Genomic DNA, 25,439 nt, shown 5'->3' on the forward strand with positions numbered 1-25,439 from the left:
GCGTTCCTAAAATGACGGTATCACGCATGGACGAAATATGTGCGTCCTTTTTTCTAGCAAGCATATTCAGGAAGAGGTGAGTTTTCATTCCACATGCAGACACAAAAGAACACTGCAACGCATAGCACGTTGTTTCAAACACTTTACCTTTATATCTACATTCATTTGTATTTAGTGAAGAGGATTGTTTTTTTGGGGGGGGCATTTGCATATCGAGACTAGGCTATATGTATTCGATGACGGATATGGTTACGGATTAAATTAGTGTGTCAAACGAGATGTTGGATACTGTACAATCTAGCTCTGGTCCAGCACGGCGTTAGTGCGGCTTGCTAAAGATGAGTTTTCTGGATCTTTGAGCGGTAAAGGCCATAGACGAAATCCTTGAACAGTTTGTTTAGTGACTGGATTTAATGTACAGTACTTACGTTACTCAACTCACCAAAGTAAAGGTGATGTTAGAGTGCTGAAGAACTGTTCTCTCTTATGTGGCAGCTGCTATTTCTCCAAAATACGAAATAAAGTAGATATTTTGAGAACATTTTGTTTACCGCCTTTTTTTGTTGTATGGCTAGGTTACTACGAGTTGGCATGCGCACACACAGCTAGTATTTTGTTTAGTATTACATGCATAGCCAGCCAGTGTTAATTGTTGCAATAATGTTGCACATTTTAAAGACTGAAGGGAAAGGCTGATTCTCCATTTAGTAGGTTAGATAGTTTCCCCTACTCTTCTGCCTTACATTTCATACGAAATCTAAATAGACCTCTACCCATGTGTTTCAAGCCCTCGAGTCACAACTGATGACACTATTTGTCTGCCTACATCTGATCAGTCAGTTCATACTAAAATACAGAGAATAGTATTGTCGTTTATGACAGTTTGCTTACTGTGTTACTTAAGAAAATATGTTTTTTCTCACTACAGTAGCTCAACAGTGAAACACTCACCAGTGATGTGGTTTTAAATGAGTAAGCTTCTTGAGGCCTACTTCAAAGGGATGCTCTAAATTTACAAGGCCACCCAAAGTCGTGAAAATTGCCTACACCATGTAAAGAAAAAAAGCATTATTTCATTCAGTGGCCTAGAATGCCTGAAAGTGTGATCCGTCATCTGCATGAGAAATCATATTTTGACAAATACAGTATAGTTTTAATAACCGACAAAAGTACATAGTAGCACATTCATGGCTCACATGTAGTTTAATTTACCAAAGGAGATCTGATGTTATTGAGTGTGGTAGATAGAACATTTCATTTTAGTTTGTCATATGAAGTCTAAAGTTCTACATTGGACTGCTGTGCTGCCTGCCTGTCTTTTCATTTTCCTGGCTATTGTGCGTATCACTGTGCCTTCTCCTTCTCCCCATCCAAGGCAGCACAGAGAGATTAGCACATGTCCATGTGCCTATAATTATAGCTGTAGTCCCTTTCAGTGGATCCTTAAATGATTAGCTTTTACGTAAAGCCTGCGCTTGTGAAGTACAAGGGCACTACTTCCTCAATTAAAAGAAGGAAAGTCACTTCTCACTCATTTCACCGCTTTGAAACCTTAATCCGTGGAAAATGGGAGCTTCCTCCCCTTTTCTAATATGAGATCAAAGGAGTTATGAATAGCATTACACGTTCCTTGCTCGATGTGCGAAGCTGCTTAAATTTGCATTGTCAAACTGAAAGGCCTGTCATGAGAACACTGAATGAAAAGGTTTTTAGGACACAATATTACCCTCTGTTTTGCTGGTTGAGCACTGATCCTAATGTAATCATAGTTTTTAGAAATATCTGTGAATATTATTGCCATTTACACCAATGGTGGAAAATAGGAAATGCTTCTATGACCTATAACTCAGTTATAGCCCACAGATAAACAATTCAATACACTAGGAATGTAGTCTTTCAAGTATGTCATCTTTCAAAACATTTCAATCATAAAACATTTGCTCTTGAGTACATTTGGTGCCAGGAATTTTATTCAGATTAAAGGAACATAAAATCACAGAGGCTAAACTATTTTCCCAGATGTCAGACTACAGTTAATTTTTATGTCTAGTAATTGTTTTTATTTTGATGTATAATAAATGTGTTATGTTGCCTTTATCTTATATGTGTTAGTATTTACTACATTTGCCACCTAGCTGGTTGGTCAAGTGGGCCCTCAACCCTAACTACCTTCCGGACAGTGCTCAATAACTTTGGTTAGCCTTAGCCTCAATCTGCCATTTTCTCAGCTGCTACAGTATCTGAGGGGGATCTCTCATCTGATCCCATGTTTAGGATAAATAAATCCTCCAAGAAAAGGAATCAGAGCTATCTTCCTCCCTGTCAGCCACCATCTAAGATGATTCCCACACACACACACAGACAGAATGCATGCTTAAACCCTGCATGGCCGAAGGGACCAAAAGGGAGGTGTCGGAATCTGGCACGCACGCTCCAGCGATCTGTGTTTGCCGCCGGTCCCTGCAATCCCATCCAACCCTGTGCCTGCTACCCCCAAGGGCACGATGGGGGTAGGGCTTCTGGTGATGACTTTAATGGTCACGATTGGTCCTCACAGTGACGTTTTTATGCATTTTTATATGGAAATGCTGGCTGCCTCACCCCACCCTTGCTATCTAGGCCTATGTAAATCCTGTATTTCTGCATGAAATCCCTTTGCACCTCAGGGTGATGTGTGTGTGGTGAGGGGAGTGTTATGCACTTCAGTGTGTTTTTCCGGGATACACACAGGATTTATAAAGCTGTGGTGGTGATTTTCCACTTAGATTTAGAAGAGAATGAATATGTGCTATAGTTGCCCTATACTCTGGCAATGTTGTCAGTGACGTTGAGGATGTAAAGCTAAATTCTAAATGTAAGGGCGTTGTGCTAAATATTAGAAAAGGCAACAACAACAATGAGCCAGGGGAAAAAATGACCTTCCAATTTGTACCTTCTTATTATGTTCCAATATTCACTTTTTGTCATGTTGTTTTGTTTCCAGGCTGAAATGGTGTTTCGGTTTAATGACAAAGCCTATCTGAGAGTCTCCAGTCAGACAAGTCAGGTCGTGAAATGACTTGTCAACATTCACAGTGTCATTACCGTGTTATTAATTCCTGAGTGGTTTGGTGCGTTGGGGATTCCCTGTCACATCAGTGTGTGGGGGAGAGAATGGTGACATTAACCCCTACAGTTCATGTCTGCCATTGAGGTGGAATGGGGTCAATAACCTGAATACTCTGAAAAGGTGGGCGAAAGGTATAGATGAGGAGAGATTTGATCGTCAATGGGTCCATTATGCAATGCATGGCGGTAAGATTGGAAATCCCCCCGGAGATGTGGTTGAAAACGTGTTGTTTCGTGTTCTATTCCAGATGAGATGTTTGTCTTCTGTTAGCTGTTGTTATGCCATACAGTAATGGTCCATTGTCTATCCACATAATTGTTTCAAATTCTGTGAAAGCTTGAATAATGCTCTGTGCTTGGCAAGAGTCACACACCAGGTCAGAGATGTCAATATGTCATCTAAACATTTAGATTTTGTTTACAAATTTAATGCTGCCAGTATATATTGGTTTTCCATTAAGCGTTTTGTTACAATGGGTCACAATTGTGCTTTCAGGAAGATGTATTTTTGTCATTGGTCTAAACTTCTGTTTGCATTTCTAAAGCATTTACTTCCTACTCAACTCGATATGTATCGTCTTTTACATTTTTTTTGGTTTTATGGTGTCCAAAAAAATTACATAGCAAGTTTTCTGCTTAAGATATGACTTGCATTTAAGAACGAGAGAGGGACCAAGATATTGACTGATTGGAAAGTCTGTGGGCGAATGATGAGTGTGGCAAATAACTTACTACCCATTGTGGGCAGCTTAATGGAAGAATGAGATGGAGGACATAACATTTACTGTAATAAACTGGAAATAATGGGGAGGAAATTTGTTGGAAAAGAAATTGCATGGGAACACAGTTATATTATATCAATGTATCCTCAGCATTTTAGGCTGCAATTTTTTTCCATCATCATCACTCATATTCTTCCTTGCTTTTGCCATTAATTTACACTACCAGATAGTTTGTAATGACTATTTTACAAAAAACCTATTTGTATGTGGTCAGGTCAGTTTACCATAACTGACAACTGGTCAGATTTCTTTTGTCCCACAGGAAATGAATAGACTACACTTCCCAAAATCCAACTGGTCTCTTCCTCTTTCCCTGCCAAGGAGGCCTTCATTGTCAATCTCTGAAAGCAATGATTTCCCCCTCAATTCCCTATTCTTACTGCAGTTATCTTGTCCTTGATTATTATCATCCATTTTTCTCTCCTCAGATTCAGAATAGCCCATCCATGAGTGTGCTACTGGTAGAGGCGTTCTACGGTGGCTCCCACAAACAGCTGATAGACCTGCTTAGAGAGAATGTGGACGACTGCGTGTCCTACACACTGCCGGCTAAGAAATGGCACTGGAGGGCCAGGACAGCAGCCCTGTACTTCATGCAGGCTATCCCGGCTAGCCCCTCATACCGGTATACATAGAAACATGACTGTTGGAATTGATACAGTGCTGATTAAGATTGCTAGATCATTGTTATTGTGAAATATACAGTACCAGTCAAACATTTGGACACACCTACTCATTGAGATGGTTTGAGTTGAGTTGGACCGGAGAGTGAAGGAAAAGCAGCCAACAAGTGCTCAGCATATGTGAGAACTCCTTCAAGACTGTTGGAAAAGCATTCCAGGTGAAGCTGGTTGAGAGAATGCCAAGAGTGTGCAAAGGGTGGATAATTTAGAATCTAAAATATATTTGATTTAACACTTTTTTTGGGTTACTACATGATTCCATATGTGTTATTTCATAGTTTTGATGTCTTCACTATTATTCTACAATGTAGAAAATAGTAAAAATAAAGAAAAACTTGAAAGAGTAGGTGTGTCCAAACTTTTGACTGGTACTGTACACTGCTTTTTTTGTTGGTCTTTCCAACATGTTGTTTGTGAGCTCTGTAAAGGGGAAATCCAATTCCTCTGTTTTGGCACAGTGAGATGGAAAGTGGGCCATGTGGTTGTCCGCCATTTTTCAGGTACCCTTGTATCACTCACTAGTGGACTTCAGAGATTGGGATTCCATTAGGTCATTGACTTCCACAGAGTGGATTTAGGTCATATGTAATGAGACACAGCTGCTTGAAATGTCCCCAACCTTTCACTCTCTATTTTTCGGTGTCAATATGTTTTCCGTTTTATTTTGCACATTACTTTTAGGGGAATAACCCAATGTGTAAAAGTACTTAGCTATCTTTTCTTTTTGCTTTGGAATTACTTTGTACATTTTATTAGGGAAACACAGATCAATTAGATACTATCCTGTCATTAAACCAGAGGGTGCACTATGATTATTATTCATCATTTTATTTGATTATAAATTCTGCTTTGCAGAAACGGGTTTGATTCAGGACTTGGTGAGTACTTCACAGATGATTGGCAAATATAGGGCGATTTACTATACGTTTGGTGAAGCGATGCATGATGCTGCAGCTCACCCACACACAGGGCTAACGCTCAGATTGATGTGTACTTGTCTGGTTTTGATCCCTCTCTGTCATCTCTGCAACACCGCAGTAACAGTCGTTACTGGAGAACACAGTGGGCGAGCCATGTCACCTATAGAGTAGAATTCCAACTTCAAAAAGGTCATCAGTCAAAATGAAGACAGGTAGTCAAATCGATAGTGGCTAGCAGAGGTGTGCACTCGAGTCTGACTGTTGTTACAAATGTCATGACTTGAGACTCAACTTGATAGAAAGTACAATAACTTCAGATTTGACTTGGAGCTTCAAAACTCGACTTTGATTTGAGACTGATGACTTGAAATCATCTGGCCAGGTTTTGTAACGTTTTGTCACAAATTTTGCGGACAGAGTCTCCTTGGATTGTTCTCCACGTAGCCAGAGACAGTATTGCAGTTGCAAAAAATGATTGTCTGGTGAAACACACTCAGTCCTCTGATTGGACCAGCAAACTGTCAATCAACACAGATCGGGTGAGCTAGCACAATGGGAAGGTTTTGGGTGGTGCAAGTGGGAAATTTAATGGTGAAAATATTAGTTTTTACATACATATTTTAATAGGGTACATAATATTATATCCTGCCATTTGTATTTGATATTTATACCTTTGCTTATTCGATCTGGTCACTAACATTGGGTTACGGCATTGCATCAAATTATTGTTTCAAAAACATCAATTTTGTGCTTCAGAAAGAAATGTTTGTGGGTCTTGACTGTTGACCAATGATCAGTCATCGGCGTGCAAAGGCGGCTGCACATATCCACATAGTGACCAGAAAGCGCTTGTTTATTTTTTTCCGGTTTTGCCTGGCAAAAACAGAGTAGCCTACCTACAGTTGAAGTCGTAAGTTTACATACACTTATGTTGGAGTCATTAAAACTTGTTTTTCAACCACTTCACAAATGTATTGTTAGGTTGGTTAGGACATCTACTTTGTGCATGACACAAGTCATTTTTCCAACAATTGTTTACAGACAGATAATTTCACTTATAATTCGCTGTATCACAATTCCAGTGGTTCAGAAGTTTACATACACTAAGTTGACTGTGCCTTTAAACAACTTGGAAAATTCCAGAAAATTATGTCATGGCTTTAGAAGCTTCTGATAGGCTAATTGACATCATTTGAGTGAATTGGAGGTGTACCTGTGGATGTATTTCAAGGCCTACCTTCAAACTCAGTGCCTCTTTGCTTGACATCATGGGAAAATCAAAAGAAATCAGCCAAGACCTCAGAAAAATAATTGGAGACTTCCACAAGTCTGGTTCATCCTTGGGAGCAATTTCCAAATGCCTGAAGGTACCACGTTCATCTGTACAAACAATAATACGCAAGTATAAACACCATGGGACCACACAGCCGTCATACCGCTCAGGAAGGAGACGTGTTCTGTCTCCTAGAGATGAACGTACTTTGGTGCGAAAAGTGCAAATCAATCCCAGAACAACAGCAAAGGACCTTGTGAAGATGCTGGAGGAAACAGGTACAAAAGTATCTATATCCACAGTAAAACAAGTCCAATATCGACATAACCTGAAAGGCCGCTCAGCAAGGAAGAAGCCACTGCTCCAAAACCACCATAAAAAAACTTTTTGGAAAAATTTCCTCTGGTCTGATGAAACAAAAGTAGAACTGTTTGGCCATAATGACCATCGTTATGTTCGGAGGAAAAAGGGGGATGCTTGCAAGCCGAAGAACACCATCCCAACCGTGAAGCACAGGGGTGGCAGCATCATGTTGGTGTTTTGCTGCAGGAGGGACCTGTGCACTTCACAAAATAGATGGTAGCATGAGGCAGGAAAATTATGTGGATATATTGAAGCAACATCTCAAGACATCAGTCAGGAAGTTAAAGCTTGTTCGCAAATGGGTCTTCCAAATGGACAATGAACCTAAGCATACTTCCAAATTTGTGGCAAAATGGCTTAATGACAACAAAATCAAGGTATTGGAGTGGCCATCACAAAGCCCTGACCTTAATCCCATAGAAAATGTGTGGGCAGAACTGAAAAAGTGTGTGCCAGCAAGGAGGCCTATAAACCTGACTCCGTTACACCAGCTCTGTCAGGAGGAATAGGCCAAAATTCACCCAACTTATTGTGGGAAGCTTGTGGAAGGCTACCCGAAACGTTTGACCCAAGTTCAACAATTTAAAGGCAATGCTACCAAATACTAATTGAGTGTATGTAATCTTCTGACCCACTGGGAATGTGCTGAAATAAATAAAAGTGGAAATAAATCACTCTCTACTATTATTCTGACATTTCACATTCTTAAAATAAAGTTGTGATCCTAACTGACCTAAGACAGGGAATTTTTACTAGGATTAAATGTCAGGAATTGTGAAAAACTGAGTTTAAATGTATTTGGCTAAGGTGTATGTAAACTTCCGACTTCAACTGTACATTAATATTATCCATGTAAAGTGCTAATTAGCAATCTTCTACTGACGCATCTTTGCCACAACAATGGGCTACCTGGGGATGTCATAGATCATGTTCATATTTAAAATAGTCCTAGTTTGGGTGGGTTTTAATTCTTTACCTCAGTGGTGGTACTGGCTATGACTAAAGATAGCTAGCTGTAACATCGCACTACCTTCAATATTTATGCGATGAAAATGTAACATATTCTGGCGAATTAATTATGATATTTGTTAGGAAGAAAAAGGCTACAGACAGATCATGCTTTCTATTCCGATCATTCAACCCCCGCTGCATGCTGGGAGGCCGTATGATCCTGCTTGCTATTGACTCCAAAAAGTGACAGTATGACTTGATAACGTTATACCTAATTGATATTGATTGCTATCATGAATGACTCAGCTCAAAATGCAGATGTAAAACACAGTTTATTTCTGTATCTTGCACTTTGAAAATGCATCACCGTTTATGGCTGTAATGACAGGCTACATTTGCGCACGTGTTCGCCGTGTGGGCATGTGCGTGTGCGAGGTTGCAAACTTTAAGTTTGAACCACTCATTTTTGGGGGTCGCGGGTCAAGAACTTTGAAAACCACTGAACTAGCGAACAGATTGCTGATTTGCCGTGCATCGCAAACTTCAAATTGTAGCGAGATTGTAGGATTGCCATAAATGAATATGCAGCTCCAAATTAGTTTGGTCAATAACCGAAAAAGTACCCAATTGTCATACTTGAGTAAAAGGAAAGATACCTTAATAGAAAATGACTCTCAGTAAAATACTACTTGAGTAATAGTCTACAAGTATTTGGTTTTAAATATACTTATGTATCAAAAGGAAATGTAATTGCTAAAATATACTTAAGTATCAAAACTAAAAGTATACATTATTTTAAATATCTTATATTAACAAAATCAGACAGCACATTATTTTATTTTTTAAAATAAATGTATGGATAGCCAGGGGCACACTCCCAACACAATTTACGAACAAAGCATTTGTGTTTAGTGAGATCAGAGGCAGTGGATAACCAGGGATGTTCTCTTGATAAGTGTGTGAATTGGACCATTTTACTGTCCTGTTAAGCATTCAAAATGTAACGAGTACTTTTGTGTGTCAGGGGAAATGTATGAAGTAAAAAGTACATGATTTTCTTTAGAAATGTAGTGCAGTAAAAGTTGTCAAAAATATAAATAGTAAAGTACAGATACCCCAAAAACTACTGAAGTAGTACTTTAAAGTATTTTTACTTAAGTACTTTACACCATTGGTCAATAATATGAACTGTTAACTTTGCAAGATCACCAGCAATGGGGCCTCAAGCAACAATTACTAGCATAGACCTACTGGTCTTTTGGTAAGTCAAAATTGCCTGAAATGGATCATTTACTTATGAAGCTCCCATTTGGAATTTGTTGTTCAAATCAATTATTACGTAGGCCTAATCAAAATGCATTGTAGACAAAATAACTTGTTCTCTGGTAATCTCAATAAATAAACTAAGATTTGTATTTGAACAACTCATTGCCTTTATTATTATTTTATTTTTTACTTGACTTGAAAAAACCTGCGACTTGACTTGCTCTTTGAATGCACGACTTGGACTTGACTCAAGACCTAACAGTTCTATTTGGGACTTGACTTGGATCTTGTGACTTGAGACTTGAATAATCGTGTCTTGGTCCCACTTCTGGTGGCTAGGTACATTATGGAATGTCATGTGGCTAAGTAATAGCTCATACAGTAAGTAACTAAGCATAACCCCCTTTCTCAGTTCTGCTGTTTGTTGCCGTTTTGGATTTTGCAGAATGGGATATTTGCTGTTCCCTCTATGGGATGACAAGTGGTAATTCAGCACATAACAAATCAAAATGTTCTACTTATTTATATGAAAAAGGTAAATATCATTTTTTTAAATCCATCTCCCACTAAAGGAATACTTTAGTCCTGCAGTTTCAGTGCGTCTAATTCTTAACTACACAGGATGTCCCTGTGGAATATTCTTGGCATGAAAAAGGTAAAAATAGAGAACTCTCATCTGGTTTGAGTCAGAGCCCCGCATTACCGACAGAGTTTAGAGGGTGAGGGTGATTTCTGTAACATGCAGTCCTGTAGGCCTCTTTTAGTTTTGATCGAAGGCCCAAACAGGCTAGGAAATTGGGCTAATCCCATGTCTGAGAGGCACACGGGGACGTGATCTTAGCGATGGCTTGTGGACTCAACCACATCAAAGATTCCTCGCTCATGGGTTAAGGGGACTGACTGACTGATGAAGGGATGGGCCAAGGCTTGAAGTGGAGGATGGGGTCACATAGGGAGATGATGGAGCTTCAAAGCCTCATCGCTGAGCACGCAACAGATACAGAGATGCCGCAGAGGGAGACGGAGAGAGAGATATGCTTTTAGAGACATGGAAATGCTGCATTGTCTGAGAGGCTGCAGCAGAGCTGGGCAGGGCTGGGTGGATTATCCTGCTTGGGAAATTATTCGATTTGGGTGATGTTACTATTTTACCTGCTGGTTACGATAAATGGGTCGTAATTTAGCAGTATTTATCCCTTTGATGGATGAAAGGCATTTTAGTGGTTGGCATTGGAAGCAGTGGGGACATTCAAGTCTGATATGGCTCGGCTAAAAAGAGAGCTATCCCTCACCTCCCAGGGTTTCATTTTAGTCAGACATTAGTAAGCACGAAGATATGGAAGTAAGGCCCAGCGTTTGTTAGACATAATTGTTCAGTGCATTCTGAAGTATTCAGACCCCTTGACTTTTTCCCCATTTTGTTACGTTACAGCCTTATTCTAAAATTGATTAAATAGTTCCCCCCCCTCATCAATCTACACACAATACCTCAAAATGACAAAGCAAATACAAGTTTTTAGACATTTTTGCAAATGAATAAAAAATTAAAAAATAAATCACATTTACATAAGTATTCAGACCCTTTACTCAGTACTTTGTTGAAGCACCTTTAGCAGCAATTACAGCCTCAAGTTTTCTTGGGTATGACGCCATAAACTTGACACACCTGTTTTTGGGGAGTTTCTCCCATTCTTCTCTGCAGATCCTCAAGCTCTGTCAGGTTGGATGAGGAGCGTTGCTGCACAGCTATTTTCAGGTCTCTCCAGAGATGTTCGATCGGGATCAAGTCCGGACTCTGGCTGGGCCACTCAAGGACATTCAGAGACGTGTCCCGATGCCGCTCCTGTGTTTTCTTGGCTGTGTGAGGTCCTGAGTGCTCTGGAGCAGGTTTTAATCAAGGATCTCTCTGTACTTTGCTCTGTTCATTTTTCCCTCGATCCTGACTAGTCTCCCAGTCCCTGCCGCTGAAAACATTCCCACAGCATGATGCTGCCACCACCATGCTTCACCGTAGGGATGGTGCCAGGTTTCCTCCATAGGTGCCGCTTGGCATTCAGGCCAAAGAGTTCAATCTTGGTTTTATCAGACCGGAGAATCTTGTTACTCATGGTCTGAGAGTCCTTTAGGTGCCCTTTGGCAAACTCCAAGCAGGCTGTCGTGTATTTTCCTGAAGAGTGGCTTCCGTCTGGCCACTCTACCATAAAGGCCTCATGGTGGAGTGCTGCAGAGATGGTTGTCCTTCTAGAAGGTTCTCCCATTTCCACAGAGGCGCTTTGGAGCTCTGTCAGAGTGAATATCGGGTCTTGGTCACCTCCCTGACCAAGGCCCTTCACCCCTGATTGCTCAGTTTGGCCGGGCGGACAGCTCTAGGAAGAGTATTGGTGGTTCCAAACTTCTTTCATTTTAGAATGATAGAGGCCATTGTGTTCTTGGGGACCTTCAATGCTGCAAACATTTTTTGGTACCCTTCCCCAGATCTGTGCCTTGACACAATCCTGTCTCGGAGCTCTACGGACAATTCCTTCGACCTCATGGCTTGGTTTTTGCTCGACATGCACTGTCAACTGTGGGACCTTATATAGACAGATGTGTGCCTGTCCAAATCATGTCCAATCAATTGAATTTACCACAGGTGAACTCCAATCAAGTTGTAGAAACATCTGAAGGACAGACAGGATGCACCTGAGCTCAATTTTGAGTCTCATAGCAAAGGATCTGAATACTTATGTAAATAAGGTATTTCAGGTTTTATACATTTGCAACATTTCTAAAAACCAGTTTTCGCTTTGTCATTATGGGGTATTATGTGTAGATTGATGATGATTTTTTGTTATTTAATCCATTTTAGAATAAGGTTGTAACGTAACAAAATGTGGAAAAAGTCAAGGGGTCTGAATACTTTCTGAATGCACTGTATTTGCAGATAGATTAACTCACCCTCACCATCCTAACCCCCTGTGCTGTGTTCTGGTCCTCAGGGTCCTGTTTGCCAGTTCTGTGCTGAACCTGTCTGAACTGGTGGCCCTGCGTCCTGACCTGGCCACACTGAAGAAGGTGCTCTACTTCCACGAGAACCAGCTGGTCTATCCAGTCCGCAGGAGCCAGGACAGAGACTTCCAGTACGGATACAACCAGGTCCTGTCATGGTAAAGACCAGCCCGGCCTTGAGTGTGCAGTACACAATGTATAATACAGTACACAATCTATCTGGTGCGCAGTGAGTGCACGTTATTATCACAGTTAACAGTAGGAACAAGAGGTCGTAACAAGCAAAGACGATGAGCAACGAGCATAATTGCTCTGTTTGTTTGTGTATTTAAAATAAACAAACAACACACTATTCATACGGTAATAGTTTGTCTTAATGAGCATGTCTGGGGCGCAACATGATTGGTTAATTACGGCAGGCCGACATGATGCTCTCTGGGTAATTGAAGTCACTCTTGTCGAGCGACTGGGCTGTCATTAATCAGAAGGCGAACAGTAAAGAGAGGGGCACTCGAAAGAAAAGTGATTGTTGTTGATCTGCATAGGGCAACGCGTCAATAAGTCAGTTCTGCAAGGCCCACTCAATCTACTTTAATGTCATTAACCCAGTCAAATATGGCAGCATTAAATAATACGCTACTCAAAGGGAATGGATCATTAAGAGATGTTTGATTGGATTCAAGCCAGATTGCTTTGCTAATTTGAATTATAATGCATGGCTTTCGTTCTAATGAAAGAGAATGGGAGCCATTTAAGACTGTACTGATAAATGCAGACTATGCTGAACTGTTCCATGTGGCACACACTGAATCTGCAAATGAAGTAGTGTCACTTTGTGTGTGTGTACGTACGCGTGTGTGTGTCACTGACTGTGTGTGTACCCTTCTTTTCCTTTCCCCCCAGCTTGGTGGCAGATGTGGTGGCGTTCAACTCTTCTTTCAACATGGAGTCTTTCCTGTCCTCCATTTCGTCCTTCATGAAGATGATCCCCGACCACAGGCCCAAAGACCTGGACAAGCTCATACGCCCAAAGTGTCGGGTCCTCCACTTCCCCATCCAATTCCCCCATGTCACAAGGTCAGTGTCATCATCCCTGGCTACAGTAATTTGCCTTCTAGGGATAACCAGGCCACTGATTAAATAAAGCAGAGTGGAAAGAGAAAGAGAGTTGCAGGCTTTTTATCCGGCCCAGAGAGCTGATAGGGTTTGGGAGCATGGTTAATAGCAATCTGACTGACTGGAGAGAAGTTAGTTGTGTAAGAGTCAAGATTAGTAGTGTCTACGGAGCTTTAATATCCTGTTTCGTGTTTTCGCTAAGGCCTCTCTATCACTCTCGCACGTACCGCCTATGTATACATTACAGATGTTGATGAATTCATTACAGATGTTGATGTGTCTATGTGAAGTGTTTGGGTGAGATGGAAAGAGGTGGCAACCTTTTTAGGAGGAGAGGGGTTTTTCTGTATCTCTTTGGATTGATTTAAGTGCTTCATCAGTATAGGTAAAATATTTTAAAAAATATAAAAAATTATAATTATATAATTAGAACATTGCGGTTAAGGAATATATTGAATCAAGCAATACTATTTGCTAGATGTATTATGAATTATTTCAACTAAAGCGCCAGAAAATATCCATTGTTACGTCAAATTGTACTTAGAAATTCACTTCAGCTAATACCAAATAATGAGTTTACATTTGTAAGTAAAATAACATGCATATAGATTAGAGAACTGTCATTGTGGATCGATTGGATCCAGGCGTCTCTTTATAAGCTGTTGTCTCGGCTCAGTGATGAGGGGTGGTTCTTTTTTATTGCTCTGTTCCAAAACAATGCTCTAGCTGCTAAGTGCTCCAAACCTCGACGCAACAGAGGGTCTGCTTCCTATTACAGACCAAATCAACAGCAGCCACTTCTTCACATGAAAACAACGGCATCATAACCGTTTACATTTGAATATTAACATTGAAACACCAAAGGTATTGAGACAAAGTCCTTTTTCTAAGTGTTGACCACACAGGTGTGTGCTTGTCAATCCAATGTTGGTGTTGCTGCTTGAACATTTCTCTTATGTATCACAGCTGGAATTTCTTCCATGATATCCCATTTTAAGCAAAACCATAATGCCCATATTTTCATGAAGGCGGCATGGCATTTATTGAATAGAAATTCATAAACATATGATGCAGTTTTTTAGCGATTCCTGTGCTTTCTTTCAAGCCTTGCCATTCTCGGGGGTGACCGAACACAGTGGAAAAGATGAAAGCAGTCTCCTCCGCTCACCCAAGTGCACATATTGTTCTGAGCCTACTCTTGTGGCATATTATAGCTAATTATTTAAGCCTACGTCTCCCTGTCCATGAAACTTGTGTGTGAGAGTGTTTGTGTGACCCTGCCTGCAGTAATTGTGTCACGCAGACTTTATTTTATGGCCTTCCCAATTAGAGCGAGTGTATTATGTGATTTGAGTCCACTTTATGCTGGAAGCGAATATTCCCTCACAGTGACAAGTTTAACATTCAACATCATCATAATGCATTACCACATAACTAGACAGATTTTGAGGCCAAGATTAAGAGTAAGGTTTGTTTTTATAGTATTTAGAGAATATTTTTTTCTCTTTAAATTTTAAGTACATTGAAAGCAATGATGCAACTACAGTTTCTGAGCAGTGTGTGTGTTTGTGTGCATCTCTACATGTTTCCCTGTATATTCGCTGCGGTAAGAAATACTGAAAGTGAACTGCCATGGATGACGCAGGCCTCTCGCCCAGAGTGTTTTTCAGCTCATTTTCAGATGGTAATTTGCCTGATCCAAAGCAAACTCACAGAGTGTAAGTAAGCGATTATATGCATGGCCGACAATCCCCCAACATGCCCGCGGTCCTTTTCCAAACACAGTTAGTCCAGCTCTTTGAAAATATAAAACGCTCAGAGAAACAAATAGAGTAGAAATACCAGAAGATTTTTCTGTATAGGTATTTTTATGTCGCTCTGTCGCTCTCAGAAATGTCCACTCGGTCCAAGCTCTGGAGAGTTTATGGTGTTACTGAGAGCCCAAATTAATTTGCAAATGCACAAATAAAAACTCTCAACAACCTAAAAGCCCTTTTTTCAGGCTGCACAACTGGTGGGTTTGTGAAAGCAATGGAGGGCTCTTTGTGGTTTGTGTGTTTGCAGTATCCATCTATCAATCTGCTTTTGAGAGGTGGACTTTTGTAATTTAATAGCGATTGACCTGAGCCAGCAGAAACCTGCGGTGAGATACAAAGCCATCACATTTATCATCGTGGAACAGCGGGGCATTGACTTTCTTTGAGTATTGTCAATCCGCTGGTCTGGTGTGTGTGTACACACACACACACACACACACACACACACACACACACACACACACACACACACACACACACACACACACACACACACACACACACACACCAGACCAGCGTATTGACAATATTCAAATATATATATTATATATATATATATATAGTGGGTGGGGAATGGAGAGGGGGTCATCAAATGTGCACGTGATCAGCAGGTGCCAAATTCTGGCAGGCCTTGCCAGGGACCCCACTGCAGTTTCCCCCATTCACCCCAGTTCTTTCTGAGGCCTTTGTGTGGCTGTCAGGTTGTCAGACAGCGTGTGTTCCTTTTCCTCTTGAGAACAGAATGCCGTCAGGTGTTTAAGGGGGAGGGAAACCAGATTGATCATGATTAGTATATTGTTATTTCATTTTCTCACATGTAATATCTGCATTAAAAAAGGAATGTGGAAGGAACCAAGGGAATGTAGGCTTCTATGGAACAGGTTCTCCATTGTTAATGTTAAGAGACAAAAGGAGGGATTCCTTTAATGTTCTTCCATGAAAAGATATTAATGCAGGTTTCAACTCCGCTTGAACGCGTTGTACGTTCTTTAGGACCTCCCCACTGATGGCCGGTTTTCATTAAGTCCCTTAACTCGCTGCAGATAACTGAAGATACTTTTAAGTTGATTGGGAAAAGGTTGTTCTTTTTTGGCTACTTTTAAAAGACATTGATGTGGCTCTGTGTGAAGAAGCAGGCAGTCAACTCAGGTCTCAAGTGACTGACTCCTGGAATGAGTCTACTGGAGGAGCAGATGGCAGGATATCCTGTTTGAAACGTTCCTTTGACAAAGTTCAAATGCAACTGGACGTTTTCGCAACCGATTGAAGATGGTAACAGGAGGACAAATATAATCTGTTTAGTCCAACACGATCCATAATAACCTAATCAGATATATTCTATTATACAGTTAACTTTGTGTTTCACTGTTTAAACGACTGATGAGACGGAAAAATTTAGACTTTTGGATGAATAATGTTTGTGTGAAAAATGGAGAGGTTAACCGGTTTGCTTTGGTTTCTGATTTGTGTCTAAGGGCAGAGAGAGATTGTTGTTGTATCATCCACCCCACATAGAAAACCTATGAAGAACAAACAACCCCAAGGAGTGTCCAAGGTTTTCTAGATTATAGACATCTGAAGGCATTTGTTGCCACGAGCCTTGGTAAAGCTTGGTGAGGCTGTTTAGCCGTGGGACTGTGGGGACTAATTGGAAACATTAAAGCGATGGAGCAGAGGAATTTGAAAGGCAGTGCTGTCTGGGTCGACTGGCTTGAGGAGACCATGTTAAACAGGTGTGTTGTAGACAGAAACAAGGATTGATTGATGTTTGGAATTGATTTACCATTAGATCAATAGGGTGATCATTTTGCAATAATTGAACAAACATCTACCAAATAGACGGAAAGACAGGAAAATGCTGTAGTACAGTCCTTCATGTGGTTATTTAGTCTCCTGATGATATGTAGAAAAGTGTAAAGAATTCAAGCTACATTGTCTGCTTGATTCCATTATTTGTATTATCAAATGTATGATACATACCACCTCCCTGTGAATTTAATTCAGATGATTCACCACGTTCTCTCTGACTTTGTTCATGGATAGACTTTCAACTGATCCCAGATATTTATCCCCTTGTTTACCACTAATGAAAATATAGAACAATATGTTGTGTTCAACAGATTTATATGACCATGTAATCTGTTGTGTACTCCAATTTAACCTCTAATCTTGATCATGACACCGTTTAGATACAGCCTGAGATGATGAGGTAAATCTCCCTAAACCTCACTCACCCAGCCACCCAGGCCAGCCCAGCCAGCCAGCCCAGCCAGCAGGCCCTGCTCTGCTCTGGCCCGCAGGGGTCAAATCCGCTGTCACCATTTGCCTCCTGAGCCTGTCATCCTCAGATGACCCGACGCTCATCCCACAATCTCCTCTTTGATTACTCTCCAGTCACCGACCGGCGGTCACCCTGCCTGTGAGGAGGAGGGGGAAGCCTATCTCTCCTAATCAAACCACCCCTGTATAAGCTCATCTGTGACGTGATGAAAACAGCTGTTGGTCGGTGGGCACCTTTTTTCTATTTACCTTGATTTGACTTCTGTCCTCCTTTATCCTCTTATATCTTCCAACTCCCCATCCTTTCATTCTACTTTCCCCCCTCCACTATCCCCCCCCCCCCCCCCCAAAAAAAAATCCTCCAGTTTAGTTCACCTGGCATGTAGCTTGAGTACAGAACCGTATGCAATAAATGCTCAGCACAAAGTATGATGACAGTGCACAGCGAAACTGGAGGTACGGTAGTGCCTCAGCTTTCAGTCGCTCATGTGCCAGGAACGACCACAATTAGGTCCATATGGTGGCTTTGAAGTACGGGGAACTAACCGTGATGAATAGGAACGAATTAAGGATCAAACCCTGCATTGGTGATTTATCCTTAATACCAAACTTTAGCTAACACACATTGGCATCTGTTCAGTGGTGACATAATCAAGAAAAATGGGTGTTTTCAAAACAAGCTACACAATGCAATAATCTCCTAACTAGGGGAGCTTTGCCTCAGCCAAAGCTGATAGAGGAGGATATTGAAAATGATCACCTATTTATTTCTACATTTAGCACATGGCTCGTCTGCAATGTGCGTCACACGTTCTCAATAACAAAATTGTTACTGAGAGTGTGTCCATGACAAACCCTCCAAAGACTGATATCTGAACTAATCCCAATAACACTAACAATAAGTACTGTTATGTTACTTTCATGTTCATTTTAGTTATACATCTACAACCTGTAGTCCCACAGACTACATCTACAACCTGTAGTCCCACAGACTACATCTACAACCTGTAGTCCCACAGACTACATCTACAACCTGTAGTCCCACAGACTACATCTACAACCTGTAGTCCCACAGACTACATCTACAACCTGTAGTCCCACAGACTACATCTACAACCTGTAGTCCCACAGACTACATCTACAACCTGTAGTCCCACAGACTACATCTACAACCCGTAAAGTAAACTTACATTGACCCCACCCCATTTGTTTTGTACACTGCTGCTACTCACAGTTTATCATCTATGCATAGTCACTTCACCCCTACCTACATGTACAAATTACCTCGACTAACCTGTACCCCTGCACATTGACTTGGTACCGGTACCCCCGTATATAGCCTCGTTATTATTATTTTATTGTGTTACTTTTTATAATTATTTTAACTTGAGTTTATTTGGTAAATATTTTCTTAACTCTTCTTGAACTACACTGTTGGTTAAGGACTTGTAAGTAAGCATTTCACGTTAAGGGCTACACTTGTATTCGGCACATGTGACAAACAAAGTTTGATTTGATATCTGTCCTGTGCCATATTGTTCTGAATGTTTATCCCATTACACAAATTAGATTTATACCCCATACTTTACATTTAGAAGGACAATGACAAGCATGTGACCATGATGGGTCCACAGAGCATGACATCACGGTGCACACAGAGTGTTTTAATTGGAACAGAATGACTTCTGAGTCTTGTCCCCTTGGGATGGATGGTGCTTGCGTGTCACAATGAAAGGCGCTAATTTTGGTCTGTGTTTCAACTAGGGCTGCAAAGCTACCAGTAATTTACCTAAGTTACTGAAATCTTCAGTCATTTTGGTAAATTACCAGAGCCACTGCCTGTTCACCCCGCTATCATCCAGAAGGCAAGGTCAGTAAAGGTGCATCAAAGCTGGGACCGAGAGACTGAAAAACAGTTTCTGTCTCAAGGCCATCAGACTGTTAAACAGCCATCACTAGCACATTAGAGGCTGCTGCCTATAGGCATAGACTAGGAATCACTGGCCACTTTAAGGAATGGAACACGAGTCACTTTAATAATGTTTACATATCTGGCATTACTCATCATCATCATGATTTAACAAAGCGCATTTGCGAAAAAGCACAATCGTTGCACGAATGTACCTAACCATAAACATCAATGCCTTTCTTAAAATCAATACACAGAAGTATATTTTATTAAACCTGCATATTTAGTTAGAAGAAATCCAGGTTAGCAGGCAATATTAAACTAGGGAAATTGTGTCACTTCTCTTGTGTTCATTGCACGCAGAGTCAGGGTATATGCAACAGTTTGGGCCGCCTGGCTCGTTGCGAACTAATTTGCCAGAATTGTACGTAATTATGACATGACATTGAAGGTTGTGCAGTGTAACAGGAATATTTAGACTTATGGATGCCACCCGTTAGATAAAATACGGAACGGTTCCGTAATTCACTGAAAGAATAAATGTTTTGTTTTTTAAATGATAGTTTCCGGATTTGACCATATTAATGACCTAAGGCTCGTATTTCTGTGTGTTATTATGTTATAATTAAGTATATGATTTGATATTTGATAGAGCAGTCTGACTGAGCGGTGGTAGGCAGCAGCAGGCTCGTAAGCATTCATTCAAACAGCACTTTCGTGCATTTGCCAGCAGCTCTTCGCTGTGCTTCAAGCATTGAGCTGTTTATGACTTCAAGCCTATCAACTCCCGAGCTAGTTAGCGGGGTGCGCGCTAATAGCATTTCAATCAGTGATGTCACTCATTCTGAGACCTTGAAGTAGTTGTTCCCCTTGCTCTGCAAGGGCTGCGGCTTTTGTGGAGCGATGGGTAACGATGCTTTGTGGGTAACTTTTGTCGATGTGTTCCTGGTTCGAGCCCAGGTAGGGGCGAGGAGAGGGGTGGAGGTTATACTGTTACACTGGCAATACTAAAGTGCCTATAAGAACATCCAATAGTCAAAGGTATATGAAATACAAATGGTATAGAGAGAAATGGCCCTATAATTCCGATAATAACTACAACCTAAAACTTCTTACCTGGGAATATTGAAGATATTCATGTTAAAAGGAACCACCAGCTTTCATATGTTCTCATGTTCTGAGCAAGGAACTTAAACGTTAGCTTTTTTACATGGCACATATTGCATTTTTACTTTCTTCTCCAACACTTTGTTTTTGCATTATTTAAACCAAATTGAACATGTTTGATGATTTTATTTGAGGCTAAATTGATTTTATTGATGTATTATATTAAGTTCAAATAAAAGTGTTCATTCAGTATTGTTGTAATTGTCATTATTACAAATAAATACATCCATTTTTAAAATATCGGCCGATTTAATCGGTATCGCCTTTTTTTGGTCCTCCAATAATCGGTATCGGCGTTGAAAAATCATAATCGGTCGACCTCTAGTCAGAAGTTTACATACACTAAGTTGACTGTGCCTTTTAAACAGCTTGGAAAATTCCAGAAAATGATGTCATGACTTTAGAAGCTTCTGATAGGCTATGTGACATCATTTGAGTCAATTGGAAGTGTACCCGTGGATGTATTTCAAGGCCTACCTTCAAACTCAGTGCTTCTTTGCTTGACATCATGGGAAAATCAAAAGAAATCAGCCAAGACCTCCACAAGTCTGGTTCATCCTTGGGAGCAATTTCCAAACGCCCGAAGGTACCACATTCATCTGTACAAACAATAGTATGCAAGTATAAACACTATGGGACCACACAGCCGTCATACCGTTCAGGAAGGAGACGCGTTCTGTCTCCTAGAGATGAACGTACTTTGGTGCGAAAAGTGCAAATCAATCACAGAACAACAGCAAAGGACCGTGTGAAGATGCTGGAGGAAACGGGTACAAAAGTATATACAGTGGGGAGAACAAGTATTTGATACACTGACAATTTTGCAGGTTTTCCTACTTACAAAGCATGTAGAGGTCTGTAATTTTTATCATAGGTACACTTCAACTGTGAGAGAAGGAATCTAAAACAAAAATCCAGAAAATCACATTGTATGATTTTTAAGTAATTAATTTGCATTTTATTGCATGACATAAGTATTTGATACATCAGAAAAGCAGAACTGAATATTTGGTACAGAAACCTTAGTTTGCAATTACAGAGATCATACGTTTCCTGTAGTTCTTGACCAGGTTTGCACACACTGCAGCAGGGATTTTGGCCCACTCCTCCATACAGACCTTCTCCAGATCCTTCAGGTTTCGGGGCTGTCGCTGGGCAATACGGACTTTCGGCTCCCTCCAAAGATTTTCTATTGGGTTCAGGTCTGGAGACTGGCTAGGCCACTCCAGGACCTTGAGATGCTTCTTACGGAGCCACTCCTTAGTTGCCCTGGCTGTGTGTTTCGGGTCGTTGTCATGCTGGAAGACCCAGCCACGACCCATCTTCAATGCTCTTACTGAGGGAAGGAGGTTGTTGGTCAAGATCTCGCGATACATGGCCCCATCCATCCTCCCCTCAATACGGTGCAGTCGTCCTGTCCCCTTTGCAGAAAAGCATCCCCAAAGAATGATGTTTCCACCTCCATGCTTCACGGTTGGGATGGTGTTCTTGGGGTTGTACTCATCCTTCTATTCCTCCAAACACGGCGAGTGGAGTTTAGAGCAAAAAGCTCTATTTTTGTCTCATCAGACCACATGACCTTCTCCCATTCCTCCTCTGGATCATCCAGATGGTCATTGGCAAACTTCAGACGGGCCTGGACATGCGCTGGCTTGAGCAGGGGGACCTTGCGTGCGCTGCAGGATTTTAATCCATGACGGCGTAGTGTGTTACTAATGGTTTTCTTTGAGACTGTGGTCCCAGCTCTCTTCAGGTCATTGACCAGGTCCTGCCGTGTAGTTCTGGGCTGATCCCTCACATTCCTCATGATCATTGATGCCCCACGAGGTGAGATCTTGCATGGAGCCCCAGACCGAGGGTGATTGACCGTCATCTTGAACTTCTTCCATTTTCTAATAATTGTGCCAACAGTTGTTGCCTTCTCACCAAGCTGCTTGGCTATTGTCCTGTAGCCCATCCCAGCCTTGTACAGGTCTACAATTTATCCCTGATGTCCTTACACAGCTCTCTGGTCTTGGCCATTGTGGAGAGGTTGGAGTCTGTTTGATTGAGTGTGTGGACAGGTGTCTTTTATACAGGTAACGAGTTCAAACAGGTGCAGTTAATACAGGTAATGAGTGGAGAACAGGAGGGCTTCTTAAAGAAAAACTAACAGGTCTGTGAGAGCCGGAATTCTTACTGGTTGGTAGGTGATCAAATACTTATGTCATGCAATAAAATGCAAATTAATTACTTAAAAATCATACAATGTGATTTTCTGGATTTTTGTTTTAGATTCCGTCTCTCACAGTTGAAGTGTACCTATGATAAAAATGACAGACCTCTACATGCTTTGTAAGTAGGAAAACCTGCAAAATCGGCAGTGTATCAAATACTTGTTCTCCCCACTGTATATCCACAGTAAAACGAGTCCTACATCGACATAACCTGAAAGGCTGCTCAGCAAGGAAGAAGCCACTGCTCCAAAACCGCCATAAAAAAGCCAGATTACAGTTTGCAACTGCACATGGGGACAAAGATCGTACTTTTTGGAGAAATGTCCTCTGGTCTGATGAAACAAAAGTAGAACTGTTTGGCCATAATGACCATCGTTATGTTTGGAAGAAAAAGGGGGATGCTTGCAAGTCGAAGAACACCATCCCAACCGTGAAGCACGGTGATGGCAGCATCATGTTGTGGGGGTGCTTTTCTGCAGGAGGGACTGGTGCACTTCACAAAATAGATGGCATCATGAGGTTGGAAAATTATGCGGATATATTGATGCAACATCTCAAGACATCAGTCAGGAAGTTAAAGCTTGGTTGCAAATGGGTCTTCCAAATGGACAATGACCCCAAGCATACTTCCAAATGTGTGGCAAAATGGCTTAAGGACAACAAAGTCAAGCTATTGGAGTGGCCATCACAATGCCCTGACCTCAATCATATAGAAAATATGTGGGCAGAACTGAAAAGGCTTGTGTTAGCAAAGAGGCCTACAAACCTGACTCCGTTACACCAGCTCTGTGAGGAGAAATGGGCCAACATTCACCCAACTTATTGTGGTAAGCTTCTGGAAGGCTACCCGAAACGTTTGACCCAAGTTAAACAATTAATAAAGCAATGCTACCAAATACTAATTGAGTGTATGTAAACTTCTGACCCACTGGGAATGTGATGAAATAAATAAAAGCTGAAATAAATCATTCTCTCTACTGTTATTCTGACATTTCACATTCTTAAAATAAAGTGGTGATCCTTATTGACCTAGGACAGGGAATTTTTACTAGGATTAAATGTCAGGAATTGTGAAAAACTGAGTTTAAATGTATTTGGTGTATGTAAACTTCAGACTTCAACTGTATATGCTGTATTCTATACTATTCTATGGTCTCTTAGTCACTTAATGTTTATATATTTGCCATTACTCATCTCATGTGTATATACTGTTCTACGTTATCTCATTCACCGAATAATGCTTACATATCTGCATTGCTCATCTCATATGTATATACTGTTTTCTATACTATTCTACTGTATCTTAGTCTGTTCCGCTCTGATATTGCTCGTCCTTATGTTTATAGTTTTAATTTATTCCTACTAACATTTGTGTGTAGTTTGTTAGATATTACTTGTTAGATATTACACCACTGTCGGAGCTAGAAGCACAAGCATTTCGCTACACCCGCAATAACTGCTAATAACGTGTATGTGACCAATACCATTTGATTTGATTAATTAACAGGTAATCTATGGCAATCTGTTAATTTTGGTAACTGGTAAATGTTACAATGTATAACATATATATATATATATATATATATATATATATATATATATATATATATATATATATATATATATATATATATATATATATATATATATATATATATATATTTTATCTGTGTCCATTCTGTTCATGAGTTTCTAGTAGATATACAATATGGTTCAAGAGAAAATAGCCTAATTAATGAAAAAAGCATCTTATCAAAAATTATTATTATTATTTTCAATTAACTCAAACTATTGGCTTTTTTTCACAACTGCCACCAGTTTGGCACCAAAATATTTACAACAGACATTTTGACAGTAAAATAAACAAAAGTGTGTAAGAAAATACGTAAAGGATATTTATATTTTAGCAGGTGCTCTTATTAAGAGCAATTTACAGGAGCAATTTGAGTTAAGTGCCTTGCTCAAGGGCACAACGACAGATATTTCACCTAGTCGGCTCGGGGATTCGAGACAGCAACCTTTCGGTTACTGGCCCACCCTCTTAACCGCTAGGCTACCTGCTGCCCTGTTTCAAGCTGAAACCCTCATACACCAATGGTATTCACTAAGTTAATGTTTCATATTTATACAGCTTTGTCATAAATGTTTTATTAACCATTTTTATTAAATACACTGCTCAAAAAAATAAAGGGAACACTTAAACATCACAATGTAACTCCAAGTCAATCACACTTCTGTGAAATCAAACTGTCCACTTAGGAAGCAACACTGATTGACAATAAATTTCACATGCTGTTGTGCAAATGGAATAGACAAAAGGTGGAAATTATAGGCAATTAGTAAGACACCCCCAAAAAAGGAATGGTTCTGCAGGTGGTGACCACAGACCACTTCTCAGTTCCTATGCTTCCTGGCTGATGTTTTGGTCACTTTTGAATGGTGGCGGTGCTTTCACTCTAGTGGTAGCATGAGACGGAGTCTATAACCCACACAAGTGGCTCAGGTAGTGCAGTTCATCCAGGATGGCACATCAATGCGAGCTGTGGCAAAAAGGTTTGCTGTGTCTGTCAGCGTAGTGTCCAGAGCATGGAGGCGCTACC

The 25,439-nt window shown here is 40.6% G+C and overlaps 1 protein-coding gene across 3 annotated transcripts in view; it reads left to right on the forward strand.

Moving 5' to 3' along the window:
• The window catches only part of gtdc1 (glycosyltransferase-like domain containing 1), a 46,619-nt gene continuing 21,180 nt past the window's right edge, over nucleotides 1-25,439 (forward strand). For 2 of the 3 annotated variants that reach the window (XM_071355543.1, XM_071355544.1), the window contains exons 1-4: nucleotides 1-76; nucleotides 4,319-4,515; nucleotides 12,325-12,492; nucleotides 13,238-13,411. In XM_071355543.1, the coding sequence (XP_071211644.1) occupies nucleotides 38-76; nucleotides 4,319-4,515; nucleotides 12,325-12,492; nucleotides 13,238-13,411 (578 nt within the window). In that variant the 5' untranslated portion in view covers nucleotides 1-37. The remainder of the gene's footprint in view (nucleotides 77-4,318; nucleotides 4,516-12,324; nucleotides 12,493-13,237; nucleotides 13,412-25,439) is intronic. The other variant, XM_071355546.1, reaches the window with a different exon arrangement.

This window comes from Salvelinus alpinus, chromosome 20, assembly GCF_045679555.1.
Source record: "Salvelinus alpinus chromosome 20, SLU_Salpinus.1, whole genome shotgun sequence".
In the NCBI taxonomy this organism is placed as follows: Eukaryota; Metazoa; Chordata; class Actinopteri; order Salmoniformes; family Salmonidae; genus Salvelinus; species Salvelinus alpinus.